Source organism: Lagenorhynchus albirostris, chromosome 8, assembly GCF_949774975.1.
Source record: "Lagenorhynchus albirostris chromosome 8, mLagAlb1.1, whole genome shotgun sequence".
NCBI classification, from domain to species: Eukaryota; Metazoa; Chordata; class Mammalia; order Artiodactyla; family Delphinidae; genus Lagenorhynchus; species Lagenorhynchus albirostris.
This window is the reverse complement of record NC_083102.1, coordinates 78,865,071-78,886,500: the sequence shown is the minus strand read 5'-3', so window position 1 is coordinate 78,886,500 and position 21,430 is coordinate 78,865,071. Positions and strand designations below refer to the sequence as shown.

Below are 21,430 nucleotides of genomic sequence, written 5' to 3'. Positions count from 1 at the left end.
GGCAGGTGGACTGTCAACTACTGTGCCACCAGGGAAGCCCCTCTGCCCATTTTTTGATTGGGTTGTTTGTTCTTCCGATATTGAGTTCTATGAGCTGTTCGTATGTTTTGGCTATTAACCCCTTGTTAGTCCCATTGTTTGCAAATATCTTCTTCCATTCCATAGGTTTTTTCATTTTGTTGATGATTTCCTTTGCTGTGCAAAAGCTATTAAGTTTGATTAGGTCCCGCCTGTTTATTTTTGCTTTTAATTCTTTTGCCTTGGGAGACTGATCTAAGAAAATATTGCTATAATTTATGTCAGAGAATGTTTTGCTTATGTTCTCTTCTAGGAGTTTTATGGTGTCATGTCTTATATTTAGGTCTTTAAACCATTTTGAGTTTATTTTTGTATACAGTGTGAGGGAGTGTTCTAAAAAAGGAAATAAAAGGTGTCCAAATTGGAAAGGAAGAGGTAAAACTGTCATTATATGCAGATGACATGATACTCTATACAGAAAACCTTAAACACCACACACAAAAACTATTAGAATTAATAAATGAATTTAGCAAGGTAGCAGGATACAAGATTAATATACAGAAATCTGTTGCATTTCTTTACACTAACAGTTAATATGAGAAAGAAAAAGTAAAACAATCCCATTTAAAATTCAGGTCAAAAAATAAAATTCCTAGGAATAAACCTAACCAAGGAGCTGAAAGACCTATACGCTGAGAACTATAAAACATTGATAATGGAAACTGACGATGATTCAAAGAAATGGAGAGATATCCCATGCTCTTGGATTGGAAGATTAATATTGTTAAAATGGCCATACTACCTTAAGAATCTACAGATTTAATGTGATCCCTATCAAATTACCCATTACATTTTTCACGGAACTGGAACAAATAATCCTAAAACTTATATGGAACCACAAAAGACCCAGATTGCAAAAGCAATCCTGAGGAAAACAAACAAAGCTGGAGGCATAACCCTCTCAGACTTCAGACAACACTACAAAGCTACAGTAATCAGAACAGCATGGTATTGGCACAAAAACAGACATGCAGATCAATGGAACAGAATAGAGAGCCCAGGAATAAATCCACAAACCTATGATCAATTAATCTTCAAAAAAGGAGGCAAGAATATACAATGGAGAAGACAGTCTCTTCACCAAATGGTGTTGGGAAAGCTGGCCAGCCCCAGAGCACTTTTATTATGAGTTTGCATTTGTCACTCATCACAGTGTAACCTGATTCTTTCCTGCAACAATATAAAGAGATCCTTCCCTGTGTCAGTCATCATGCTAGGCACTGAGGGCAGAGATAAATTAGATACAAACCCTGCCCTCAAGGAGCTCACAGTCTAGAAAAGGTGACAGGGCTGTAAACAAAGAAGTTAAACTCTTCTGATAAGTGTGGCAATAAAAATTATATACAAGGCACAGATTTAGTGCAGAGAAGATGGTTAGTTCAATGCAGGAATGGGAGGATCTGGAAAGCTTGGCCAGATAAGATGATGGTAAGTCAAATTACAATCTGTTTTATTTCATTGGAAGCTCTTGAGGACAAGGGTTATGCCACATTCATGTTAGCATCCTCATCACCTACCAGTGCCTAGCACATAGCAGGTAGACAAGACCTATCAGTAGAATTTAATAGAAAGGGTAGGAATCTGGCTCTCAAGAACAAAACGTCTAAAAGCCCAAGTAGGAGAGCTTTGGAGTTGGTGAGCATGTCCACATGCTGGGAGCATGGTGCATCCCAATTTCACAGAGTCAGAAGTTCCTCTGCTCGGGACCCTTCCTGATCTCTCCCTGTGTACTTCTTTATTATCAGCTGGGTCTTGGTGCTCCAGCTGGGTGTCAGGTCTGTGCTTCTGAGGTGGGAGACATTGGCCCCCCAGAGACTTCCCGGCTCCAGGTAACATCAAATGGCGAAAGCTCTCAAAGAGATGTCCATCTCAATGCTAAGACCTAGCTCCACTCAACGACCAGAAAGTTACAGTGCTGGACGCCCTATGCCAAACAACTAGCAAGACAGGAACACAACCCCACCCATTGGCAGAGAGGCTGCCTAAGATCATAATAAGTTCACAGACACTCCAAAACACACAACCAGATGTGGTCCTGCCCATTAGAAAGACAAGATACAGCCTCATCCACGAGAAAACAGGCACCAGTCCCCTCCACCAGGAACCCTACACAACCCACTGAACCAACCTTACCCTCTGGGGGCAGACACCAAAAACAAGAGAAACTATGAACCTGCAACCTGCGAAAAGGAGACCCCAAACACAGTAAGTGAAGCAAAATAAGAAGACAGAGAAACACACAGCAGATGAAGGAGCAAGGTAAAAACTCAGCAGACCAAACAAACGAAGAGGAAATAGGCAGTCTACCTGAAAAGGAATTCAGAGTAATGACAGTAAAGATGATCCAAAACCTTGGAAATAGAATGGAGAAAATACAGGAAATGTTTAGCAAGGACCTAGAAGAACTAAAGAGCAAAAAAAAAAAACAATGATGAACACCACAATAAATGAAATTAAAAATTCTCTAGAAGGAAACAATAGCAGAATAACTAAGGCAGAAGAATGGATACGTGATGTGGAAGGTAAAATAGTGTAAAAAACTACCGCACAGCAGAATAAAGAAAAAAAGAATGAAAAGAATTGAGGACAATCTCAGAGACCTCTGGGACAACATTAAATGGACCAACATTCGAATTATAGCAGTCCCAGAAGAAGAAGACTAAAAGAAAGGGACTGAGAAAATATCTGAAGAGATTATAGTTGAAAACTTCCCAGTATGGGAAAGGAAATAGTCAATCAAGTCCAGGAAGCGCAAGAAGTCCCATGCAGAATAAATCCAAGGAGAAACATGCCAAGACATATTAATCAAACTATGAAAAATTAAATACAAAGAAAGTATTAAAAGCAGCAAGGGAAAAGCAACAAATAACATACAAGGGAATCCCCATGAGATTAACAGCTGATCTGTCAGCAGAAACTCTGCAAGCCAGAAGGGAGTGGCAGGACATATTTAAAGTGATGAAAGTGAAAAACCTACATAACAAGATAACTCTACACAGCAAGGATCTCTTTCAGATTCCACGGAGAAATTAAAATCTTTACAGACAAGCAAAACCTAAGAGAATTCAGCACCACCAAACCAGCTCTACAACAAATGCTAAAGGAACTTCTCTAGGCAGGAAACACAAGAGAAGGAAAAGACCTACAATAACAAACTAAAAACAATTAAGAAAATGGTAATAGGAACATGCATATTGATAACTACCTTAAGTGTAAATGGATTAAATGCTCCAATCAAAAGACACAGACTGGTTGAATGGATACAAAAACAAGACCCGTATATATGCTGTCTACAAGAGACCCACTTCAGACCTAGGGACACATACAGACTGAAAGTGAGGGGATGGAAAAAGATATTCCATGCAAATGGAAATCAAAAGAAAGCTGGAGTAGCAATTCTCATACCAGACAAAATAGACTTTAAAATAAAGACTATTACAAGAGACAAAGAAGGACACTACATAATGATCAAATGATCAATCCAAGAAGAAGATATAACCATTGTAAATATTTATGCACCCAACACAGGAGCACCTCAATACATCAGGCAAATGTGAACAGCCATAAAAGGGGAAACTGACAGAAACACAATCATAGTAGGGGACTTTAATACGACACTTTCACCAATGGACAGATCATCCAAAATGAAAATAAATAAGGAAACACAAACTTTAAATGATACATTAAACAAGATGGACTTAATTGATATTTATTGGACATTCCATCCAAAAACAACAGAATACACATTCTTCTCAAATGCTCATGGAACATTCTCCAGGATAGATCATATCTTGGGTCACAAATCAAGCCTTGGTAAATTTAAGAAAACTGAAATCGTATCAAGTATCTTTTCCAACCACAATGCTATGAGACTAGATATCAATTACAGGAAAAAATCTGTAAAAAATAAAAACACATGGAGGCTAAACAATACACTACTAAATAACCAAGAGTTCACTGAAGAAATCAAAGAGGAAATCAAAAAAATACCTAGAAACAAATGACAATGAAAACATGACGACCCAAAACCTATGGGATGCAGCAAAAGCAGTTCTAAGAGAGAAGGTTTTAGCAATACAATCCTACCTCAAGAATCATCTCAAATAAACAACCTAAACTTACAGCTAAAGCACTTAGAGAAAGAAGAACAAAAACCCCCAAAGTTAGCAGAAGGAAAGAAATCATAAAGATCAGATCAGAAATAAATGAAAATGAAGGAAACAATAGCAAAGATCAATAAAACTAAAAGCTGGTTCTTAGAGAAGATAAACAAAATTGATAAACCAATAGCCAGATTCATCAAGAAAAAAAGGGAGAAGACTCAAATCAATAGAATTAGAAATGAAAAGGAGAAGTAACAACTGACACTGCAGAAATACAGAGGATCATGAGACATTACTACAAGCAACTCTATGCCAATAAAATGGACAACCTGGAAGAAATCGACAAATTCTAAGAAAAGCACAACGCTCCGAGACTGAACCGGGAAGAAATAGAAAGTATAAACAGACCAATCACAGGCACTGAAATTGAGACTGTGATTAAAAATCTTCCAACAAACAGAAGTCCAGGACCAGATGGCTTCACAGATGAATTCTATCAAACATTTAGAGAAGAGCTAACACCTATATTCTCAAACTATTCCAAAATACAGCAAAGGGAGGAACACTCCCAAACGCATTCTACGAGACCACCATCACCCTGATACCAAAACCAGACAAAGATTTCACAAAAAAGGAAAACTACAGACCAATATCACAGATGAACATAGACGTGAAAATATTCAACAAAATACTAGCAAACAGAATCCAACAGCACATTAAAAGGATCATACACCATAATCAAGTGGGGGTTATCCTAGGAATGCAAGGATTCTTCAATATATGCAAATCAATCAATGTGATACCCCATATTAACAAATTGAAGGATAAAAACCATATGATCATCTCAATAGATGCAGAAAAAGCTTTTGACAAAATTCAACACCCATTTATGATAAAAACTCTCCAGAAAGTGAGCAAAGAGAGAACTTATCTCAACATAATAAAGGCCATACACAACAAACCCAAAGCAAACATCATTCTCAATGGTGAAAAATGAAATCATGACCTCTAAGATCACGAAAAAGACAAGGATGTCCACTCTCACCACAATTATTCAACATAGTTTTGGAGGTCCTAGCCAGAGTGATCAGAGAAGAAAAAGAAATAAAAACTGGAAAAGAAGAAGTAAAGCTGTCACTGTTTGCAGAAGACATGATCCTCTACATAGAGAATCCTAAAGATGTTAAAAGACAACTACTAGAGCTAATCAATGAACCTGGTAGCAGGATACAAAATTAATGCACAGATCTCTTGCATTCCTATACACTAATATTGAAAAATCTGAAAGAGAAATTAAGGAAACACTCCCATTTACCACTGCAACAAAAAGAATAAAATACCTAGGAATAAACTTACCTAAGGACACAAAAGACCTGTATGCAGAAAACTATAAGACACTGATTAATTTCTTTAGAAATTAAAGGTGATACAAATAGATGGAGAGATATACCATGTTCTTGTATTGGAAGAATGAACACTGTGAAAATGACTATTCTACCCAAAGCAATCTACTGATTCAATCCAATCCCTATCAAACTACCAATGGCATTTTTCAAAGAAGTAGAACAAAAAAATCTTAAAATTTGTATGGAGACACAGAAGACCCCAAATAGCCAAGGCAATCTGGAGAAAGAAAAATGGAGCTGGAGGAATCAGGCTCCCTGACTTCAGACTATACTACAAAGCTACAGTAATCAAGACAGTATGGTACTGGCACAAAAACAGAAATATAGATCAATGGAACAGGATAGAAAGCCCAGAGATAAAGACATGCACATATGGTCACCTTATCTTTGATAAAGGAGGCAGGAATGTACAGTGGAGGAAGGACAGCCTCTTCAATAAGTGGTGCTGGGAAAACTGGACAGGTACATGTACAAGTATGAGATTAGATCACTCCCTAACACCATACACAAAAATAAGCTCAAAATGGATTAAAGACCTAAATGTAAGGCGAGAAACTATCAAACTCTTAGATGAAAACATAGGCAGAACACTGTATGACATAAACCACAGCAAGATCCTTTTTGACCCACCTCTTAGAGAAATGGAAATAAAAATAAACAAATGGGACCTAATGAAACTTCAAAGCTTTTGCACAGCAAAGGAAACCGTAAACAAGATGAAAAGACAACTCTCAGAATGGAAGAAAATATTTGCAAACGAAGCAACTGACAAAGGATTAATCTCCAAAATTTAGCTCATACATATCAGGAAACCAAACAGCTCATGTAGCTCATACACACCAGGAAACCAAACAACCCAATCCAAAAATGGGCAGAAGACCCAAATAGACATTTCTCCAAAGAAGATATACAGACTGACAACAAACACATGAAAGGATGCTCAACATCACTAATAATTAGAGAAATGCAAATCAAAACTACAATGAGGTATCACCTCACACCAGTCAGAATGGCCATCATCAAAAAATCTAGAAACAATAAATGCTGGAGAGGGTGTGGAGAAAAGGGAACCCTCTTGCACTACTGGGGGTAATGTAAGTTGATACAGCCACTATGGAGAAGAGTATGGAGGTTCCTTAAAAAACTAAAAATAGAACTACCATGTGACCCAGCAATCCCACTACTGGGCATATACCCTGAGAAAATCATAATTCAAAAAGAGGCATGTACCACAATGTTCATTGCAGCTCTATTTACAATAGCCAGGACATGGAAGCAACCTAAGTGCCCATCAACAGATAATGGATAAAGAAGATGTGGCACATACATACAATGGAATATTACTCAGCCATAAAAAGAAAAGAAATTATTTGTGGTGAGGTGGATGGACCTAGAGTCTGTCATACAGAGTGAAGTAAGTCAGAAAGAGAAAAACAAATAACGTATGCTAACACATATATATGGAATCTAAAAAAAAAAAAAAATGGTTCTGAAGAACCTAGGGGCAGGACAGGAATAAAGACGCAGCCGTAGAAAATGGACTTGAGGACATAGGGAGGGGGAAGGGTAAGCTGGGACGAAGTGAGAGAGTGGCATGGACATATATACACTACCAAATGTAAAACAGATAGCTAGTGGAAAGTAGCCACATAGCACAGGGAGATCAGCTCGGTGCTTTGTGACCACCTAGAGGGGTGGGATAGGGAGGGTGGGAGGGAGATGCAAGTGGGAGGAGATATGGCGATATATGTATACGTATAACTGATTCACTTTGTTATAAAGCAGAAAGTAACACACCACTGTAAAGCAATTATACTCCAAAAAAGATGTTAAAAAATAAAATAAAATAAAAGCCCAAATCCTTTATATTCAAAATCCTTTTTTTTTTTTTTTTAGTTTAGTTTGATTTGGTACCTCTGCCTCTGCCTGTGTGTGCTTGCATGTTTGAAATGAAAACCAAGCTGTCTTCTTTATCAGGTTGACTGTGAAAATGGACATACTATATGAGGCACCATTTCTGTGGCTTCTTTCTCTCTTTCATGTATAGGTCCTCTTAGTATATTAACTTTAAAAAGTATGTTTCTTTAATTAATTACTATAAAAATTGTTACAAATCAAACTAATAGGATTTTGCAGACTTTTTGAAAAATGTTTTCTTCTTTATGGAAACATGTATTTTGCAAACATTAACATTGACTTTAATTATTACAAACAAAATTAAAAAGCATGGATGTCTTTGGCATTAGGCCAATTTATCTCTAACACATTATAACATTGATGTTGAATCCTATTTGTTAAGTGTGTCTTTGAAGCCATGAAACCTGATAGATTACCATTAAAGTGAACACAGATTGTGTTTAAAAAATGAATTCATAAAACAAAGATTTCAAAATGTTATACTAATCACTCCATATTAATAAAATGCTTGCTTATGACCTTCAGGATAGGCAACTTCAATAACAATTATCAGGCGTCTTTGTAGATCCAGAATGAAACCAAACTGATTATGATAATGACACACTATAGAATTTCATCCCCATATTTGCTTTTTAAGTATGGCATAAAATAACAGTATTTAATTTAAAGGGCATTAAATTCACATCATCTCCATTAAGTATAGAGCCCAGTTTACAGATGACTACAATGAAGAAATCTGCTAGCAACCTGACTTTGGTTCTCAACCTTTTCTAAACTTATGTTCCTTGACACTATATGCTACATGGAATAGTAAAGACATCTGAATTCAAATATTTTGAAGAAATGTGTATTTAGCAACTGAATACATGCTAAAAGGAATAATTTACAGCAGCAGTTTCATTACATTTTTCTCTCCAGTTTTCTAGTTCCCATCTGAAATGCAATGATAAATACAGATATGGAACGTATTTACTACCTGGCAAAAAAACATGCTGATTGAATGGGCACACAGCTTCTGCCCTTAAATAGCACATAAGCCACCTTGTTACCTATGTGGGAAAATCTTGCATTTTAGGATGACGTTGAACACACTGAAATGGAGTACCTACAGAAAGTTGCATTTTACACTGTCCTTCCTCTTCTTTTCAAAATTATGTACATCTCTGTTGCCTAATGTGTAGGTAGCAAAAATATTAAACACATACCACTGAAAATCACTAAATAATACATAAAATGTAGCAGTAAGTGTACATTTACATTTTGCATTTGATTTCAACTGGGCCATAATTTCTCTGCTGTGCTGTACCTTTTTCCTATTTTAAGATTGCTGTAATAATCTGTTCAAGGTCACATGAGTCTCTTAACAAAGTTTCAACTCTGATGATACATGCATAAGCCAAAGTCTATTGAAACTGAATTAAATGGGACATTAATTACTTTTTGTGCAAACTGCCCACCTCAACACCCATTGACAGAAGATTATGACTGTAATAAGACTTATTTACCTGCATGTTATATCTATAATTTTCTTCGAAAACTTAGACCTGATTTATGAAGACATGTCAGTGGATTTGTTTTTGTTTCTGTTAGTTGAAATCTACACATTCTTTCTATGGGTATTTCATAATGCTAAACAAAATGCATTCAGATATTGGAAGGCATCCCTGAAGTTATACAATCTCTACCCCTTCAAATCCTTTATTTTTGAGGACTAATAATAAGATACTTCTGTTATTGCAAATAAATTTGTTTCAGCTACAAATTTAGAATAAAATGCAACACCGAATTTTAGTAAAGATACTCTATGAGAAATTTTTAAATGACCTATTTTTGGAGCACTCTTGGTTTTTTGATTTATATCTCTTTTTTTTTTTTTCCTCTACAGGAGTCTCTCCTTCAAATAATTTAAAATTTAGCTACCATTTGAGGATGTACTTCTAAAAGTAACATTGTATTAATCATTGGAGCCTAAAATTGAATGTAGAATATTTTGAGGCTCCCATTTGAAACAAACGTCAAAAAATCATTTATTCAAAGTAATCATTAAAACTGAAACATGAGCTTCCATCTGTGAATATTTCAGCTGATAGAGAATTCAAAAAAAGTTCACTGTAGTCTGAGGTGAGAAATTAATGCTGAGTTAATTAGAATCCCAAGACAGCTAGAGTTACAATTTCAATGCTGCTTTCATTAATTAGCAATAAGATGTTTCCTTTGCATTTTTGTGCGTGATGAAGGACCCAGAGAGGGATTCTTGGAAAGATGAGTGCAGTGCAAAACTGCATTGCAATGCTGAAGGTCTTATACATCTTGAAGTCAATGATTCTCAAAGAATCATCTTAGGACAATGAAGCAGGCAAGCCCTTAATTAATAATCTTTTATCTTATTTTATAAGTTGTTGCAGGAGACAAAGAGCTTTACATGTTTTAAGTGTGAGCCGTGTCCTGGAAAATAGTTTGTATAAGTCACTCCCATTGACCTGAAAAGAGTCATGTGTTCTTTAGACAGATAATTGTCTTAAACAAGGTGAGATAAGAGGCAGCTGATAAAAATGTAAACAGAGTTGGGAAATTTGCTTTTAGGAGGTTGTTCTGAATATTACTGATCTCCCTCTTCTCAAAAAAATTAAGTGACAGATAAAATTCCAAATGGAGTCATGAGAGAGAGTTTTTATGTCTCAAATATCAGGCAGGAATTCAAGCGCAGAATTAAGACATTTTCTATTAACATTAAACCAATGCTTACTATTTGCATGAAATATGCAGTTCCTTTTCTCTTTGTTGATCCATTAGGTACAAGAAAATGCATTTACAAATCTATTTCTTTCTTCTCTTTTTTTTTCGGGTTAAATGCTCTGTTTTTCTAAGAACATTATGCAGGTTCTAATTAATTTAGATAATATTTGAAGAAGGGGAAGTTTTTTTTTTAATTCCTCAGAGAAATAAAGCATAATTTATATCCAGATTTTAGGAATTGGTTGTTAATGATGTATATATGTTTCTAGGACAATATTGGTTATTCCTCTTGCAAAACTGAAAACAACGTTTTAAAAAAAGCAGCACACAATTGGAGTTTTTAAAAACAAAAACTACATAGCACGATAATTGTAAGACAAAAACCTACTCTAGCTTAGAAAAGAGCTACTTTTTTCTGCATATTTGTCATGGTACATTTAAATTATAGTTTTAATAAAATACATCTTTAGATCAAAGCTGGAAGAAGACATCAGTAGTAGATCAGTGTATTCCATTTTTCTTCTGGATGATGGATGGTTTATGTTTTTCGTATTTCCACAGACCATTTAATTCAGTATCATTTTACTCCTCCGGTACATATAAACACGAGTACTGGTAGACAAAAAATATCCTTGAATCCAACAGTGTTTTGGAATATTCATCAGCTTAGTAAATCCATGCAGTTTAAAACTTCTAGTTCAATAAAATGGCTTTGCTGATGCAGTTTTTCTTCTTTAGATGGCAACATGGCAAATGACATTTTTATTTCTCAGGCAAAGAAGAAAGCAAAACCTGTATAGTGAAATCTCATAGGAAACATTAAGTCACTAGTGTGAACATCTGCATTCACCTGACCTCTATTAAGTGTTGGTATTAGGAAGAAAGCCTGTTAGTAAAGTTACTCATGGACTTAATTTATAATTGGTGGAACTCAGGTGCACTTCCCACCATTGTAAACATCCACATAATGCCATGAAAAAAGTTCATGTATATTGCATTTTTTCCAGTTATTGTCTAGGCAAGTTTCTACTTGTTTGAGGTTTCTAGAGGTAATGCAGCTCAGACACTCCTGGGTGCCCTCTCAAATTCGTGGGTCCTCCTGTTTCTACCTTTCTTATTTTCCTGTAAGTGCTTCCATTTGTTACTGTTCCCTTGGGTATGTCCTGGCCTTTGCCGACGCTGTTTTCGGTCCCTTTTCCAAACTTGTTCGCAGAACTCATCCATTGTGTTCAGGTTGGGGTGGTTGATGAGTTGCATGAAGTCTCTGTACCAGACCTTCTGGCTAGGTGTCATGCTGTTGGAAATTTCTTTGGTCTTAGAGCCATCTCCATCATCATCTTTATGAAGAAGTTCTTCCAAATGCTCTGTGTCGATGACTTCCAGGGTCACTTTAAGAAGAGTTTGCATGAATCCGTGTTCCACGGCATGACAGAGGTAATTGCCTGAATCCTTCCGCTGCAGACTACGCAATAGAAGGCCTTGTTCGGTCCTAATGATATGATCATCCACTCTGATCTAGCAAAAGACAAGATGTAGTAAAATCATACATATTTACAAGAAATATAGGCTCCAAAACTCTGTCTCAGCAAAAATTCAGACCGTGTACTGAGACACATTTTCAGTTAATAAAATTTCTAGTTTAAGAGAAATGACTGCATTTTCCTATCAGGGAAAAGAGTTATACATTTCTTCCAATTGTTTTTAAGAAGCACTGCAAAATATTGCTGTCTCTTGTCTTAATAGAATTTCTCATAATAATTTAAAGTAATCAAGATAATGGGATGAAAGGACAAAGATATACTTTATAAATTTGAAATAAGCTATATAAATATAGGTGAAAGTTAACATTGAATATTGGAATTGAAAATATAGAAACATGATACTAGAAAACAATGCAGCATTAGAATAAATTTATAATAAGGATGGAAAAAGAGAATAAGTTCAGCAGTTGAGCAACCAGAAAAAACATGGGATTGCATGCTTACTTATTTATTCCATTTCCTAAGTCTTAGATGTGACATGAAGATAGGCTATTTAATATGTCTAACCTCACTTTTATTTTGCATACAGTTTACAAAAGAGATCTCTGAAAGCCACAGCTGGTAATATATAAAATCAACCTTAACATTTATATGATGTGATTACATGTTTGAAGACTGCTTCAACTGTCAAAAGAGATAACAGAAGGGCTTTTACTTCTACATTCAGATTATGTTTGTAAAATTGTCTGCACATTGTACATTCACAAATCACCTACATACTATGGTTACCCTATTTAACACTTTTTAAAAAGTTTTAAAGGTTCAGAGTACTCACTGAGATTTTCTATGTATATGTTTTTTAAAATTTTACAGAGGAATAAATGGATCCACAGAGGAGGAAGATTTGTGTGAAACTACATGCACAGTTCACATCAGAGTTCATAACTGTACCTCAGAACCTTTATCCAAAATCTACTACTCCTTTCCCTTAACTGCCCCTTCCCATTTGAGGAGGAAGTTAATGGAGAAAGGAAAACATGTTTGGAGAGCAGAATTAATTGAACAAAAGTTAAAATTAGTAGAAGGATTAGATTTTTTTCTTGTATATGAATGTAGATAACATAATTGTTTTGTAGATAACTCCAGGAAGAAAAAAGAAGTCTCTAAAATAGATCCCCAAACAGCTTCTGAGACAAAACTCTTACCAGTTCACCTTTGTTTCTCTAACTCCTATCACAAAGCCTGTCATAAAATCAGCCTTCAATGAATACTTGTTTAATGAATGAGTATTGGTATGTTAAGAAAAGAATAAATATTCACTACTTTTTTTTCCCCTCTCAAGTCAACCATGCTGGGGTCACTTAACAGCATATGTCATATAGAATTAATCCAGTCAGTTTCTTTCCTATACCTCTTCTTTTCGCTCTTCATTTCGCCTCTGGAATTGCCAATAGACCAGAGCTCGCTGTGATTTTGGACTGCATTCCAGGAACGTGCTACTATTTTCTACTCCATAGATGATTCTTTCTTCAAAGCTGTGGCCATGGTGATTATCTGGCCGGTGATGAGGAAATGAAATGAGAAAATGTTAGAGAAGTAAACTCAACTTTCCAAAGTATTTATTCAGAAATTCAGGAGATGAATTTGTTGCCAAGTTGGAAGTCTTTTCCAATTTGATTGAAGATGGCAGAAATGACAAGGTTTCAGAATTCAAGTGTCTACTAAATAGACTAATTATTTCAGTATGGGTTATATAAAGCATATACAGAGATTTGTCTACCAGAAAATAGCATTACATTAACAAAATCAGTCATGTGTGCAGTATAACTATACATTTATATGCCATGATAATACTCTCCAAGATATTATTTTCATTGTAAAACTCTATGCTCTAATGGTGCCAGTGAATTTCTGCCACAATTCTCCAGCAGAAAAGTTATTCGATTGGGTTTTTGGAAATAAGAGTCCATTTCTGAGAACTTAATTTTGCCTTTTTGTGTTTGTTTTTCATCTGTAAAATTAAATTTACCAGCCAGTAATATTTATCTAGTATTTTACAGAAGGTAGAGTTCAGGAAGTTTATACTCCCCACCAACAACCCTTAAATAATCCACAAGTTTGATCTGAAGATCAATTGGTGTGAAACGTTTGGGATGGTTCAGAAGAAAGACGCACAATTATAATGCAATGTGGTTTCAATTGTCCTTATTTTAAAATGACACATCTTTTATTATTTTCAAGAATTAGGCTAAAGAAGATGGCAAGAGTATGTAATAAAATGCAGCAATAAGAAATTCTGTTTCCTGATTTTCTATTATTTTACCCTTTATGTAACCTCCTTCAATGTGGTAAATGAAACACAGTTAAGATCAAAAGTACGACACGGGGTGTCTAGGTAAAACTCATTTAGAGAAGAAAAACTCCTTGTTATCTTGTTTAATCCTGTTTCCTTTATGACATCCTGTACAATCTGGAACTCATTAAAATAATTTAGAAAATAATAAATATATTTTCACATGCACAGAGGGCTGACAGTGTAGACAGATGAAAAATTTTTGTTTTCTTCTTCAAACTCCGCTAGATTTTTAATTAAAAAAATGTTTCCCCCTTTTTTGCATCACGTTGACAGTTTTACTCTTGTTATAACTATCTGAGTACTTCTGTCTGTCACAGACAGTATGATTTGCTCTAAGTTTAAAACTTTCCAAAATCCTGCTTCCATCCAATTCCCATACACAGCCTATGGCCATCATCTCCTATTCTCACCCTTCCTATAGTCAACCTTCTGCCTGCATTTGCTATCTCCAGGGATGTCAGCCCCAGTGCTTTTTCCTTTATTGTTCTAGGTGTGAAACAAAACTCTTCTAATATTGGGAAGTATCTGTCTCTTCTTATTTAAAAGATGAATACTCTAGAAATAATAAAAAACAGGAAATGACTGAAATGTAAAGAAACAATATTTAACTCATTCCAAGTCACAGTTTATTTCATGTTGGAGATATGTATATCTGTGTGTCAATATATACATGCACTATGGTAGTGTTTTTCTTTTCCCTCTGAAATTATTAGTATATCTTTGATTGAATAGATATGGCACATGTTGCTGTGCTAGTTTGCAAGACATCTGCTTCCTTGGATAGAGATGAATTGAGTGTCTATGTCCAACACGAGCTGGGAGATCTGTGATTCAGGAGCTACCATGAATAATTAGAATGCCTTGTCACAGAGGTTTTTAGAGTTTACATAGAATGCATTTTTTTTTCTGCTAATGGTTGTGCAGTTTAAACTTATTTGATTTAGAAATTATTTTACTTGTAATATTATGCAACCTGAAAAAAGGTGGAAATCTGCAATATGCAACAACATGGATGAAACTTGAAGACGTGCTAAGTGAAATAAGCCAGTCACAGAAAACCAAATACTGCATGATTCCACTCAGATGAAGTATTTAAAGTAGTAAATACTCGTAAAAGCAGACAGTAGAATGGTGGTTGCTATGGGGTGGGGGGGGAAGGGAAATGGGGAGTTGCTAGTCAATGGGTATAACATTTTAGTTATGCAAGATAAATGAGATCTTGAGATCTGCTACACAACATTATGCCTACAGTGAACAATACTTCAAATTTTGTTAATAGGGTGGATTTCATGTTGTGTTCTGACTCTAATAAAATAAAAACATAAAAAAATATTTAATTAAAAAAAGAAATCCTATTACTTTTAGGAAGTAACTTTTCATTCAATATCTACATATTACTGAATCATAAGATATATGACAGCATGATAACACAGAAAAAAATCAGCTGGATTTAGAGACAAACGGTATGGTTATCCACCAGTATCTTCTGTCTTGCCAGCCATGCCTCTCAGGTCTAGTTTTCTTGTAGAAATTTATGATAATACTTGTCTCTCATCTAATTTGTCCAAGTTACTATAGATATCTATAGAAATCTAAGGTATAAATAAGTTATTGCTCTCAAACATAGAGATCTGTATAAATCCTTCAGTACATTAGTTGATACTCAGATAAGAAAAGCAATGTAACTTGTATAATAAGAAATAATAGAGCTTAATATAAATGAAACATCTATTAGGTACATTTTCAAAAAAGTCACTGTTTGTCTTCTCAATTAATTTAATCATTCTAACTGATCCATAGAGAACTTTCTGTCACCTCTAGAGTCTTGGGAAATCTACTTAGTTTTTAGTTTCTCTCCAAGATCTCTGGTGACAGCAAATGTTTCCCAAAGCCCATTAAAGAAAAGAATTCTCTTAGTGGTAAATGTTTCCTGAATTTAAAAAATATTCATCTGTTACTTATCTATAGTAGAATCTAATAAATTTATACCAAGTTGTTTTTGGTTTAATATAGCAATAGGCCATGGACTTCAAGAAATATCATGACATTCAGATACTTTCCCACCTGAATAAGATAAGAAGCACAACTGGTGAATTTGGTTCACTGTCTTGGTGTCTTAATAACTACTCTTGCCAATACGTTAAGGATTCATTCCCCTCTAAGTTGGCCCTTTCTTTCTCTCCTTTGTCGAAATTGAAAGCAAAACAAAATCTTCTAGTTAGTAAGCAGTGAAGCTAAAAGTCCTGTCATATTAACTATCAGTCTTAGTATGCAGAGGTACTACTCTCTTTCTTTGGTTTGAGAGTCTCCTACTGTATGTTCTGTTAGATTCTGCGACTGCCAAAAAATGGAAGAAACTAAATATCTTTTGAATACACTTGTTTCTCTTAATTCCTCTGCAGTAGAATGTTTCTATCATCAGCAACTTTTAATTTAGGACCAGAACTTTCATTCACAGTGGCCTCAGCCAAGCATTCATATATTTGGGTGCTTTGACGTCACACCCTGTAAACATTTTTTCTGTTAATTTCTCCACACCCGATACCTTATAAACAGATACTCAATAAATATTTAATTTTAAATTTATTTTTATACAATTCTTACCAGTTACACTCCATTTACAGTTATTACCAAATATTGGTTATATTCCCCATGTTGTATAATATATCCTTGCAGCTGATCTTACACCCGATAGACTACTGGAAGGCACTCAGTAAATATTCATTCCCTTTTCTGACCCTTCTATCCCAACCACTTGAGTAAATTTTGTACAACATAGGAAACATTAGGGGTCTAATAACAATATGTTTTTCTCTCTCTTCTTTTCTCCCTCCTCTCTTCCCCCCCATAACCCCTTTACCCCATCTCTGTCTCGTTCTTTCCCTCTCTTTCTCTCAAAAAAAAAATTTAACAAACAGGAACAACATTTTGATTCTTGACTTCTAAACTTATTAGATTTTCAATTTTTTGGATGCCAAATACACTATCATTTTGACTGTTATTAAAGCAAACAGCTCTGCATAGAAATGGTGGCATAGAATATAGCTGCACTATAAGTATTTTTCAGAGCATATACTGTTGAACTCATAAATACACAATATAAATCAAAAGCTCACCTGAGAAAACATTGTTGATTCAAGATTTCCTGAAGGATATGAAATCTTGCACATTCAGGTAAATCTAATCTAAAATCTCTCTCTGGATTACAGTTGAAACAAGAGCAGTTTACATGAAACACATTGTGTTAATCCCATGATATAACTGATTTTATTGAATCCTGTTGAGTGGGGTCCCTCTGATCTGTTGAGGGAACCCATAAGCAATACTCTATGGATTCGCTCACTGTGTTTATGTCCCACTGTTGTTGACTATGGTGTTCATCTTTGGGAAATTTTTCTAATGTTAGTTTTTAGGAATTATTGAGATTCGCTTGAACAACTGAATTTTTTAATGAACTTTGTGACTCACCACTTGATCATATTTCTCCCCCCACATTGGCTGAAAAAAACCATTAAACAAATTTATGTCTTACCCTTGTAACTTCTTAGTAAATATGTTCTTGTCACATGCCTGGTTTTGTTCTCTGTCAGTACATCTGCTTTGCCTGTGTGACATTATTGCTGCCTTTATCCTATCTTTGCTTTTAATCAAACAATTGCAAATTGTCTGAAATATATTAGGTCACTTATCAATTACAGACAGCATATACTTTTTATAATCCCCTTAAATATTTTTTGTTATTAAAATATATCTACATACAAATAATAGTACATTGTCTGGATACAGAGGTAGTCATAAATATGTGAGGTGATATTACTGTTATTGCTGTTCTTGTGATAGTTTCAACTGTTTATTCAAAAATTAAAATCCTTTATTGAGAAGCCCTAATGAGACAAATTATGAACTCCTTCCCAGCATCAATTCTGCTCTCTCACCCATATCAAAAAAAAGTATTGCTTCTTCTATGCTTTCAAAAAATCTCTTTTTACATGTATCTTTAGAGCACATGCAGTCTTATTTGTTACAATTTTTTATTAATCTGATTATCTCCCTCATACTGTGCATTCCACAATTTGGGCACAAGGTAGTCATAAACCCTTAGCTGATGTTTGCTGAATAGCAAATCCAGGTAACAGTTTCCTCTGCATTTAAAAGCTGAAATCTCATGTAACTTTGACATTTTCAAGGCACAGAGTTATCATAATTACATAAATGATTAAGAGTTTGATCAATTAAAAATGGTATAGGGTTTATAACCCTCATTATGACAGAATACATTACTGCACTGTAAACATTTCAAGTCTTCTAAATTTGTTAAGCTTTATAATGTTCTAAGAGTTGACTTGAGATATGGTAGAAGATGATGATGACTAATTAAGTGTACTCCAAAATCAAAAATTTCAAATATGGGATAATAAGAAGAGAAAGATATTTGAGAAATTATATGAATGTATTCTCATATCTCCAGGGACACCTATATCTCTAAACGATGTCTATGCCAATAAGTAATTTTTCCAGAAAGAAAGCAATTTCATTGTAATCAATTTAAAACTACTTTTCATACTTAGAAAGCAATGATTTTGAATACAAACTTTTGTCATGAATATTACTAGTAGACAAGAAGGGTGAGTTGTTAAATTGGCATAATGAATTCTTATGGGTTGAAGTGAATAGTTAGAGCAAAATAATTGAGAACATTAAAATTATTTTTAAAGCATCACAGTGTGTTTGAATAACACATATTACAATATGTTGCAGCTGTTAATGACAAGAAATAATGTTTTTAAGGAAGCAATCTTCAATTAACCATTTCCTCTTTCAGTGGGATAATTTATGGAAATGAAATGAGGCTAATAAGCCAGAAAGAATGGGAGGAAAGAAAGAAGTTAAATAAATTGCTTCCTTTTGTAACAACAAAAAGTCAAGATATCCATCATTTGGCCAGAAATATCACGTTGCTAAAGGCCTTATTTAGTATTTGATTCTCTTCCAATATAGCAGAAACAGAAGGCATCACATTTCAGCTTTCCATTTATTTCACTCTCCATTTTAACCCCATAAATGTCTCCCAAGATTGAAATGCTAATAATGTAAGAATCTTAGGAAATTTGATTTCATGTAGAAAAGACAGAGATAGGTGAGGTAGTGAACCATATATGTATTCAACTATTTGATCTCTGCTGTCATTTTTGATATTCTCATCCTTTAGGTTATTAAAAAGCTGAATTTCATAAATAATGAAACAATTTGGGAGAGGGAAAATAACTGCAAATTATTTTAAATATTTAGCAAATTCAATTAGTTGCCAAACTACATAAAGAGAAATCTAATTCCACTTGTTTTCATCACATTGTAATTTTAATATTTTACACTGTGAATTTTTTGCCAATATTATTCAATGTAAAAGGTCAAGCAAAGGAGGAAAGGAAATGTTGTCCACCAACTCATGGTGACACAGAAAGCTGGAGATATGCACTTCTTATTATAAACAACATTACTTAGATTTTTCTTACTGGATTCTGATTATTTTCTCCAGAAATACAACTGGTATTTTATCAATAGAAAAGACTCTAATTTGACTTCAAGTGGATGAATAATAAATATCTCCTAAAGTTGCAGTAGCTGAAAAGGCATTTCATGGATGAATCAATAACTCTTGGGAAGCTATAAAATATTTAAAAATAAAAAAAGAAGGGCTTCCCTGGTGGCGCAGTGGTTGAGAGTCCGTCTGCCGATGCAGGGGACACGGGTTCGTGCCCCAGTCTGGGAAGATCCCACATGCCGCAGAGCGGCTGGGCCCGTGAGCCATGGCTGCTAAGCCTGCCCGTCCGGAGACTGTGCTCCGCGACGGGAGAGGCCACAACAGTGAGAGGCCCGCATACCGCAAAAAAAATAATAATAAAATAAAATAAAAAAAGAAGACAAAAGTTTCACTCATCCTTAACACTCATCCTTGACATTCATGTATATTTTGGGCCTGACTGAATATTAAGATGGTTAACAACTGATTTAATAATCTTATATACTGTAGTGCACTTAACACAAATTTACAGCTATATAACAGGGGTACTAGTTGTTTATTCATCACAATAATGCTTAGTATAATATTTCTCCAGTGTTTTGTGTGATGCTTATACCAGCTAGTTTCTCAGTAAATGTTTGTTGCATGTGAGTTTGCATGCATACATGTGCCTAGAAATGTGTGCATATGTATTAAAGTCCATATGCTCAATACATCTATTTCTCAAGTGCAAAAAAGACTCAATTAATGAAACCTTAGAGAACATTTAAACTTATAATTTATCAAATTGCTAAAATAAATTTAAATTTTACACTATTTTGTTTTATGCCCTAAATTAAGATCTGTCTCTTGTGCTGGGAAATAATTATCAAGCAGAATACAACACTTCGAATTTTACAATTCAAGGAGTTTCCAGCTTTCCCTGAATTCACAGATACCTGTGGATTTGTGTTTAAATGCTCTTGTCAGTGTATATATAGGTAGATGGATAAACAGAGAGATATGACTAGGATATTTTAATTTTATTGTTCATAGGTAATTATTGTAGAGAGAATCGCTAGTATCTTATTTTTAAGGTATATATTGATTTAAAATACACAAATTAAATTGACATGTTTTGAAGTTAACTATGAAGCCATTTTAATAACGTGCTTAATAATCTTGGGATATCAGAGGCCTCAATGCTTCTTAGTATAGGGAGGGCTGAAACAATTATTTTAAAAAGCAACACCAATATGAAGATATCTACTGTACTATATAGTCTATATTAAATGTCTGATATGTTTTATTTTCATGACTTTATAACAAATTCTTTACCAAGAAAACATATATAATTTACATGGCAGAGTAAAATTACCATGTGAATTTACACCTTTAAAAATAAGGAAACATGAACTTTAATGTTCAATTTACATTTTCCGAAGAGATATGATAGATGATGGAAAACACCCATTTGCTGAAGTAGAAACCTTCCATAAACAATAATAAAAATACCATCTTGTATTTTATTTAATATGTTTTCCTTATAAGTTTTGGAATTAAAAAATACAGCATGTTTAAGAACTCTTCATTTACAACAGATAGATGTATAAACAGTTGGGTGATCTCTGATGACGTATTTAAAAGCTTTAATAAGGAACAATGATAGCACAAAATATTTTAAACCTCTTCTTATTCTTCTTCTTCAGGTTGTGTGTGCAGGTCTTGCATACATGTGCTATGAATAAATGGATTATTGGCCTAACGTAATGTCAGAAGACTACTGTGGTGATGATTGATTTTCTCCAGTGAAAACAGTTTCAAAAAAGGTTTACAAAAGTTATGGAAGACAC

General features: G+C 34.5%; 1 protein-coding gene across 1 annotated transcript in view; it reads right to left on the bottom strand.

Annotated features, from left to right (window-relative positions):
• Positions 1 to 11,120: 11,120 nt before the first annotated feature.
• The window catches only part of SEMA3A (semaphorin 3A), a 231,017-nt gene continuing 220,707 nt past the window's right edge, over positions 11,121 to 21,430 (bottom strand). Inside the window, exons 16-17 of the mRNA XM_060156161.1 lie at positions 13,133 to 13,275; positions 11,121 to 11,755 (exon numbers count right to left, since the gene is read on the bottom strand). Of these exons, the coding sequence (XP_060012144.1) occupies positions 11,300 to 11,755; positions 13,133 to 13,275 (599 nt within the window). The 3' untranslated portion in view covers positions 11,121 to 11,299. The remainder of the gene's footprint in view (positions 11,756 to 13,132; positions 13,276 to 21,430) is intronic.